At 43.6% G+C, this 8,670-nt stretch overlaps 1 protein-coding gene across 3 annotated transcripts in view; it reads right to left on the minus strand.

Annotated features, from left to right (window-relative positions):
* The window catches only part of GABRA4 (gamma-aminobutyric acid type A receptor subunit alpha4), a 45,680-nt gene extending 38,037 nt beyond the window's left edge, over positions 1–7,643 (minus strand). For 2 of the 3 annotated variants that reach the window (XM_086612407.1, XM_086612406.1), the window contains exons 1-2: positions 7,615–7,643; positions 7,322–7,440 (exon numbers count right to left, since the gene is read on the minus strand). In XM_086612407.1, the coding sequence (XP_086468533.1) occupies positions 7,322–7,440; positions 7,615–7,643 (148 nt within the window). Of the gene's footprint in view, positions 1–7,321; positions 7,441–7,552 lie in introns of all 3 variants that reach the window. The other variant, XM_086612405.1, reaches the window with a different exon arrangement.
* Positions 7,644–8,670: the final 1,027 nt, after the last annotated feature.

The following is an 8,670-nucleotide window of genomic DNA, read 5'->3' on the forward strand; positions in this document are numbered from 1 at the left end:
CTCATTTTACTGACAACATAGTCCAATGACATTTCCTGAATATAACTATTTCTGGAGAGCAGAAGAGCTCCAAGAGATTGGAAAAACTCATACTAGAGTTGTCAAGATACTAGAAGTGAAGACATTCATCCGCAGCCTTAGAAAGTAGGGGAGAAAAGCCCAATCATACACAGAAATAGAAGAGATCCAATCCTATCTGGCCAATTTATCTAGGGTAGATATAAATATATAAATATTTATTTCACCTGAGCTTGAAATGTTTCTGAAATTAAAGTTCTGTAGAAATGAAAAAGTCATTTTCCCATGCAGCTCTAATAAGAAAATGCAGGAATTAGTCTCTGTTACTCAATAACAAGAAAATACTGAATCCCTTTCAGGAACTGCTTTATTTGTTAGTTCTAAGAAACCAAATAGGAATATTCCCCAAAAAATACCAACAAAAAAACAAACCTTGAACTGCTTTCCTCTGGTGATACCTTCTTTCTTTAGCTCACAGAACACTGATTTTTTAATCATACCAAATTGAGCAAAGGGACAGATTTTTCCCACAGGCATGAGCTGCTTCTCCTCAGGCGTTGATTTATTTTGTTTTATTAAACGATTACAGCTTCATGAGCGATACGTGTTCAGAGGCTTTTTGAGACTTTATTTTTTGGAGTTTCTCAGAAAGAAGGGGAGAGCTAAGACCAAGAAGCTAATCTCCAAATCAGCAAGCCTACAACTTAATGCCATTAGAAATCCTACAGCAGCAGCAGCACAGGACTACAACTATGTTTGAGTTCACTCTTTAGTAACTGCTATTCTGCTCTCAAACCTTTATTTATTAATAGGACCCATGAGAAAGAAGGAAACAGGAACTCTCAGACAATAATGAAGCCGCAAAATAAGGTTGAAATTAAAGTTTACTTCTGGTTCCTTTCTGACAAGATGGCAGTACGGTGACAAAACAAATGTTAAAATCACATTTTAGGCCACTAGAAAATCCCAGATGAATGAGGATCTAGAAATATTTTAGGCATCATATCTTTTATCCAGCTAGTACTGACGTGCATATCCCTGCTTTGCATCCAAAGCGTCGGTTAAACAGTAAAATGTTTGGTAGGAGTGAAGACAGCAGCAAGGGACAGCGAAGCTGATTATCTTCCTAATGCTTTTTCTCCAACTGCAGCCCTGTCATGCTCCACGTCTTCCACCTACATTGTCAGTTCACAACTGTTCAGGGCAAACCTCGGCTCTTCTAGCACATCCCAGTACTTCATGCCAACCCAGGAGTATCTATGGAGACATCAAAACCTATCCCTTATTCTTCTTGTTCTAGAATAAAACACAACTCCAGTTGGTAACAATAGCGGGGGTACAAATAGTGAGTCACGCTGCTTCTTTTTTTAAAAACTATTATTAATCGTGGGAATTCCTGTCAACGAGGAGGTGATCTGTAGTCACCTAACCTACTTTTACTGGTGATTTAAGCAGCCCTCCGAAACGAATGTGTTGCACCACTTAATCAACCCAGGCTCTGCAAGCAGAAGATCCTATTAGAATCCTTAACGCTCTATTACTGGCGATGAAACGCAGTGAGTTGTAAGAAGGCCAATTAACTTTCAATACGACCATTTGGGCTTATCCCTCAATGGGTGTTCAGAAAGCATCTATCCACCATAAATCTTCAGGAATGCTGAAGAACTATTTATAACATACTGGTGTGTATTTTTATGTCAATGAAATAGGAGGAGAGTCCTACACACTGCAGTGGGAACAGTTAAGTCTGAATCACCGCTTGCAAGATAATATACTTTAAAGAAGCTCAGGCAGGATTAAAAGCAACCCCTGCAAAAAGCCAGAATAGTTCAGCGTTAGATAGAGATGTTCCATGTGGGCTGAAGAAGCGATGCCAGGCCCTAACCCTGCGAAGAGGAACATAAGACAGCTCTCCCATGCGATTTATGCCAACATATGGGTTGAACTGCAGCACAGCTCCCAGTGAAAGACTCCGGGCTCCATTATCCCCACGTCTCCATAGGCAACTGTCACTGCAGAGATCTCCACTGTATGTAAACAGTCAAATCCTGCACAGGCTTTCTGTGTATTGCAAATTTTGCCATCAAGAGGCACGCAACCAATCAGGAACGTTAGCGAACAAGTCTGTACAAAGGTTTCAACACACAAAGTACAATTTAAATGCTAAGTGCAGTTATTGTGGCTATTATGAGATCAGTCTCAGGATACACAAGCCACATGAAACTATATTACATCAGTTTCTACAGCTACATCTTAAAAAAAAAAAAAGTAGTTGCTACAGATTTTTTTTTTTTTAAATATAACTACATGTGAAAGATTTGGTGCTTTCTCTTTCCAAATTCTTGCTGCCTGAATAGAGCTGGTATCTCTTAAGGAAAAAAAAAAGTAAGGAAAAAAGCCATCGCATGAAGCATGTTCTCTTGTTTCATTCTATCAGAAAGAACAGCTGAGGACATCTGCTATATGTAAGATTTCTGCTAGGAAGCCAGAACAACTAGGTAGGGGATTTTTAAAAAATTAATATGGAATTCAAACATGTGGACTACATTATTTACCAAAACAACAAACGCAGCAGCACACAATAACATTTGTGTCTACATATGTTCATCCATCAGCATGTCTGAATTGTGAAAAGGGAAAAACATATCTCCAGAAATGAGGAGATGATTGTTTCTTTGCCTCTTCATCAGCAGACAGCCAACAAGCTTGATACTGGTGCCAGTTTTCATGATGTGGACACCTGTCTACTGAGGACTGGACTAAGAATATCAGCTAATTTTATACAGGTCACTGAACAATAGACAGATGGTAATGACTTCAAGCATTACCAACTTGTGCCAAATTCAAATCAGTCAACTACAGGTATCTAACACCATATCCTGTTAAGCCATTGAGTCATCTACTCTCTCACCAGCTGAGGAAGACTGGACAACTGCCTGAAAAAAACTATCAGCTTCACTTCACAATGCTCACTTCAAGTCCACATGCAATCTAAAAAATAAAAATAAATTACAATATCTATTATGCTGAGCAATCGAACCTTGAAGGTACGCATGAATTCTTAATAAGAGCAGATAATCACGTACATATTTTTCTTTTCTCTAAAAACAGAAAAATCTCTGCTTTTCAAATTTATTCTTGTGTTTATTTTCTGACTGAAGACACTCCTCCTGCATTCACAGGAAATGAAACTCTTCAGAAATGCCGTTCAGCAGCTGAACATGACAGTCTAGAAGGGGCAGAGAAGGCCTCTCCTAGCCTTCCTAGGGGAGACAATGGCCAATATATTTAATTCCACCAAGGACTCATCTGCACTCTCACACGTACAAGATAATGAGAAAGAATATGAAAAGAGATAAAAAAGAAAAAGGAAAATGAATTAACATGGTCCTGTTCCTTCTACTCATGAGCCAGTGGCAACTTCCGAACAGAAAGCCACAGAGCTATCACCATTTTGCTAGCAGATAGACTTGCAGCTCATGCCAGACTCTACCTCACACAAATAAATACATCCCAAGTAGAGAGAGAGCTCCAGCTTTCACCAACTGATGGGCAACCTCACCACAATGAGCCAGTAACATGCTGAGGGTGCTACCTTCATCTTGCTTGGAGCTAACGTCTGTGGGTTTCAAAGTCAACCTAGGAGCCTTGGGCAGGAGGCAAGTCATACACGAAATTTTTAAAAGCAGATGAAAACTGGAGTCAGAGTATAACTAGAAATGCTTTTACTTCAAAGTTTTACAGTGGAGTCAAAATAGCACTGTGGTAACACTCTTGAAGTTTTCCAGCAGATAATGCTTTTATTTCATCACACTACAAGTGGCTTCTGTAAACACCCTCTCCTTACAGAATGGTTTTGACCAGGAAACCCACATGCATTACAAATTGCATTCTGAAATTCAGGATAATCATAGAATCGTAGAATGGTTAGGGTTGGAAGGGATCTCAAAGATCATCCAGTTCCAACCCCCCTGCCATGGGCAGGGACACCCTCCACTACACCAGGTTGCTCAACACCTCATCCAACCTGGCCTTGAACACTTCCAGGGATGGGACATCTACAACTTCTCTGGGCAACCTGTTCCAGTGCCTCACCACCCTTAGAGTGAAAAATTTCTTCCTTATATCTAATCTAAATCTACCCTTTTTCAGTTTAAAGCCATTGCCCCTTGTCTTATCACTAAATACCCTTGTAAAAAGATATAATAGAGCATATAATGTAGGGAATGGAATTCACTTCCACCACACTATTTTTAAATATCATACAGCATTACTCTATTCATTAGCCCCTAAATACCTTCCCTCTACTGAAATTCAAAACTCTTATGCATATAAAATCTTTCTGACAGCACTTGGGTGTTGTGGTTTTTTTTTTTTCTTTCCTACACGAAACTGCCCATTCTGCTTTGTTTCATTAAATTTCTAAGTGAAAACTTTGCTTCTTTAGATTCCCTTTCTCTCCAAACTTAATGGGAACTTTCACTTAAATGGTCTTTAATCACCTTTTTCACAAACCCTTCTGGTTTTGTTTATTACACAACCAAACCTCACAAGTAAGTGACAGCAACTTTTTAGGTTTTTTAAATCCGTTTAATAAAGTAAATTTGTAATGCAAAGTGTTAAGTCAATGACATGGGGAACTTAATCCTTCTATTAACCCTCTACATACGCCATGCTCCTGCATAAGAAGTACCAAGACAAGCTTCCATATACTCCGCTGAGGTTCAAAACCCTCCTAAGAAACCACTTCCACATTTGTAAGCATGCTCAGGCAATTTAAGTTCTCCTCAATAACTACCAAAAACTGTGTTAATTAATGATAGCATGGAGAATTTGGATCCAGTTTTAGGAAATCTCCAAAATCTAATGTTTTCTACTTCGCTCTGCATGTGAAACATCTTCCTGAATTGTTATTTGTGGCAACTCTGGAAGATGCTGGCAAAACGCAGAATTTGGCTACCTCCCCAAGTCTGATTTTAAACATCATTTGTGCCAGAATTAGAAAGGTTTTCATTAATTTGAAGCTTAAAATCAGTATCAGTCAGACCTCTATGCAGCCTTTTGTTCTCAAAATAAAACCTTCGTTTCATTTTGAGCCACATGAAAACTAGATAGTGAATCAGCTTCAAGAATAAAACAAAAATAAATATTTTGCTGTTCATCAGAAAGTGATGTGGTTTAAACATTCCCAAAACACACTATACTTTCCATCTCTAAATATTCCCATCCCCTCTGATATTTTGTTTGATATGCTACAAACTAGTGAGAGACCCACTTTTAAGATGCAAGTCCCATTTGTCATAAAAATTTATCAACAAAAAAATCCCAAAATATAGGGAAAACTTGATTTGGATAGATATATTTTAATAAGTAATCCAGAGTTATTACTCTGAGTTATGTCAAAAAGTTAAATCTGACCAATTGCAGAAATTTCTTTGTTTGGTTTTGGTTTGGTTTTTTTTTTAAAGTTGTTCTTGTCAAATCAGGTGAACATAACTTTTGCTGTAAGGAGCTAGAGAGGCAAGCATGACTTTCAAAAATAAAGCATTTTTTTCCCCATCTTTTACTTAGAAGTTCAAAACTCAAAGATCAGTGGTTTAGATGTTGTAAGCAAGGAAGAAGCAAGAGCGGTATAATACCCATTTTGTGAAATATTCACCCAGAAATGTTTTCTCCAGGCTGAAATCTGGGACTTTTTTCTTCCCTCTGTCATTTACTTCAATATTGTCAATATGAAAATTCAAGGAGATACAATGAACTTTTTCTCCTTGATTGCATTTTACTGAAAGTCTGCAACACTTATTGAGGAAAAAGATCTACTCTTGCAAAACATCCTGCAAAGGACAACTGTATTAAAATAAAAATCAACATAACTGTATGTCATATTACATATTTAGTAGTTGTTTAATTTTAGAAAACTGATAATGCTCGTAAAGCATCTTTGCTAGATGACTAATTAGTTGGCATTCAACCTAAAATGATGCCAAACATAGCACATCTCTTGTACGCGTGCAGAAGCGCCTGTAACCTCTCCGCAGGGACTAAATTGCAAAAGGCTACCAGTTCCAAATGATTCCTCTGGGTGCTAATAAATTTACCTTCCTTCTCACTTAATGCATAAGCTAACTTATAGAAGGCCTCATTTATTCCCTACACTCAAATAATAATGGAGTGATCAGTGATGCCAGGTGTTGTCCTTTAACAATCATGATCATGCATGTGAGCACCGTATACGGCACGTGGGGAACATGTTGGCATACATGTCAGTGTAGATGGATCACGTGTATGAAGAAGGTACTTTCAGAGGAGGAAGAAAGTATTTTGCAACAGAAACCTACGCAAGGATCTCGTTCAATCCTCTATAGGAAGCAGCCTATAAAATGCTCGTTATAGCTTTGTGCACCACAAGAAGGGCTGTAGCATTCCTTTTTAAATCTTTTTTTTTTTTTAGTTTCAAATCTGCATTTTTAATATCTTCATTCCAGATTACAAAATAAACTTTTATTTCCTCTGGATCCTAATGATTTTTGGTTCCAAGTCCCTACACAGTAACATCAGAACAAATAAAGAACACAGCAAGTCTGGCTGCTCCTTCAGCAGCACAAAACCGCATCTTAACAGCCTGGGGCATGAAAGGGCCACAAAACCCCCACATGCAGAGCACAGGTGAAGGCAAATTGGAGACTATTCCACTTCTAATTCCTATACAGCAATTAAGTCTACTACTTCTAAATCAAAAGCTGGATTTCGAGCAACTATAGCAAAGAACTGGCGTGCTCAGGCACCTGAGCTCTGGTTTTCCTTAACTAGCGGAACAGAACCCACCAAAGAACTGACCTCTCAGCCTAGTAAAAGTACACTAGTTTCTATTAGGACCCGATCCGCGGCATTTAGGGGTCAAAAACTGCCAAGAACCAGAAGAATGTGGATGTCAGACAAGTCCCCCCATCCTCATCAAGCCAACGCACACCGGCTTCGGGCTTTTGTTGGTTTTGTTTGTTATTTTTTTTTCCCCATCGCAAGAGCAGCAGCCCGAGCCCAGGGTGTGGGCTGAGCAGCGAAGCGGGGGCTGAGCCCGGGACCACCCCAGCGGAGCCCCCACGGCCGGGGCTGCTCAGCCCCACGGAGCTTTCGGGTCCAGGCGCTGCCGGCCCTTTCCTCCCCGGAGGGCTCGAACCCCGGGGCGCGGAGAGGGACACACGCGTTTTCGGTCGGTAACGGGTCGGTACGAGCGGCGAGCGCTGCGCCCCCCCCGCCCCTGCCCGGCTTGCCCCGCAACGCCGGCACCGCGCCGCCACCGTACCCCCGAATCCCGGTCGCAGCCGGTTGTCATAGCCATCCAGGAGGCTGTTCAGGATGCTGGTGAAATTCTCCGGCCACAATTTCTCCTCTTTTTTGCTCTGCCCTGGTGGCCCGGTGAGGCTACGAGGCAAAGAGGGAAGGGGTGAGCGGAGCCGCCGGGAGCCCACGGGGGCAGCGGCACCGGGACCGGCCGCCCCGGGCCCTCCGCCCCGCCGCCGCCGGGGGTACTCACCACGTCGCCAGGCACAAGCAGTGCAGGAGGGCGATGGAGAGACCCGAGGACATGGCGATGGCTGGCTCCTTGGCAGAAACCATCTTTGCATGCCATACTTCACGCCTGGGCACGTTAAACGCCTTGTCCGGGGCGGGGAAGGGGACGCGGGGCCCGGCGGGGGCGGGGGGCCGGCGGCGGCGGCAGCAGCAGCCCCCGGTGGCCCTACATGCGCGGCGCCCCGGTTGCCAGGCGCCCGGTACGGGCGGAGGAGAGGCGAGTTTCCCCGCACCGTTAACTCTCTCGGGGCAACAGGCGCCGGTCCCCGCCGCTCCCCCCGCGCCCTCCCACCTCCGCGCCGCCCCGCCCGCGGCCCCGCGCTCCGCCCCGCTCTCCCCTCCCGCCCCGGCCGCCCCGCGGCAGAGCGCGGCCGCCGCAGCCCCCTCCGGGCGGCCGCCGGGGCGTGAAAGGCGCCCGGCCGCTGCCTGCCGGTGGGGGTGCGGCGGCGTGGGGGTGCCTGTGCGGGGAGGGTGGCCGGGGAGGTGGTGCTGGTCACCGCGGCGGCGAAGTCTTCGTTCGTCCCAATCATCTCCGCTCCCCGAGGGGGGAACAAAACCAAGAGCCGGGGGTGGAGGGGGCGGAAGTGATTAATTCCCCAGTGAGGAGAGTTTGGGAGCAGGAGTGTCCCTCCGCTCCGGTGTAAGAGGAGCTGGAGGGGAGAGGAGAGGAAAGAGAGCTAGGACTTCAAGGTTAAAACGGAGCGCATCCCAAAACGGATGGGAGCAAGCGCGTTATCCCAGGTTTCTAAAAGCAAAAATGTCAGAATAAAGGAATGGTTTCACATCATATCTTCTTTTTTTTTTTTTTTTTTTTTTTGTTCTTTTCATTCCTATAATTAGGAAACAAGATTTGGTGACCCAAATAATTTCCATTATACAAGGTCCAAGGGATTCTGCAGCAATTACAGTAAAATCTACTCAGAAGTGTTGCTAGTCTGTCCCAGGCTGTTGGGATGGTGGGGCGGAGAGGGGAAAAGGAAGAGAAGGGGGGGGAAGTGTCCCCCACACAATAGGTATTGACAATAAACAACTTATTCTTCTGATCAAGTGTGCTGCGGGGACAATTGTTTGGGTTTGGCA

The sequence above is a fragment of the Tauraco erythrolophus genome, chromosome 5, assembly GCF_009769465.1.
Source record: "Tauraco erythrolophus isolate bTauEry1 chromosome 5, bTauEry1.pri, whole genome shotgun sequence".
Taxonomy (NCBI): Eukaryota; Metazoa; Chordata; class Aves; order Musophagiformes; family Musophagidae; genus Tauraco; species Tauraco erythrolophus.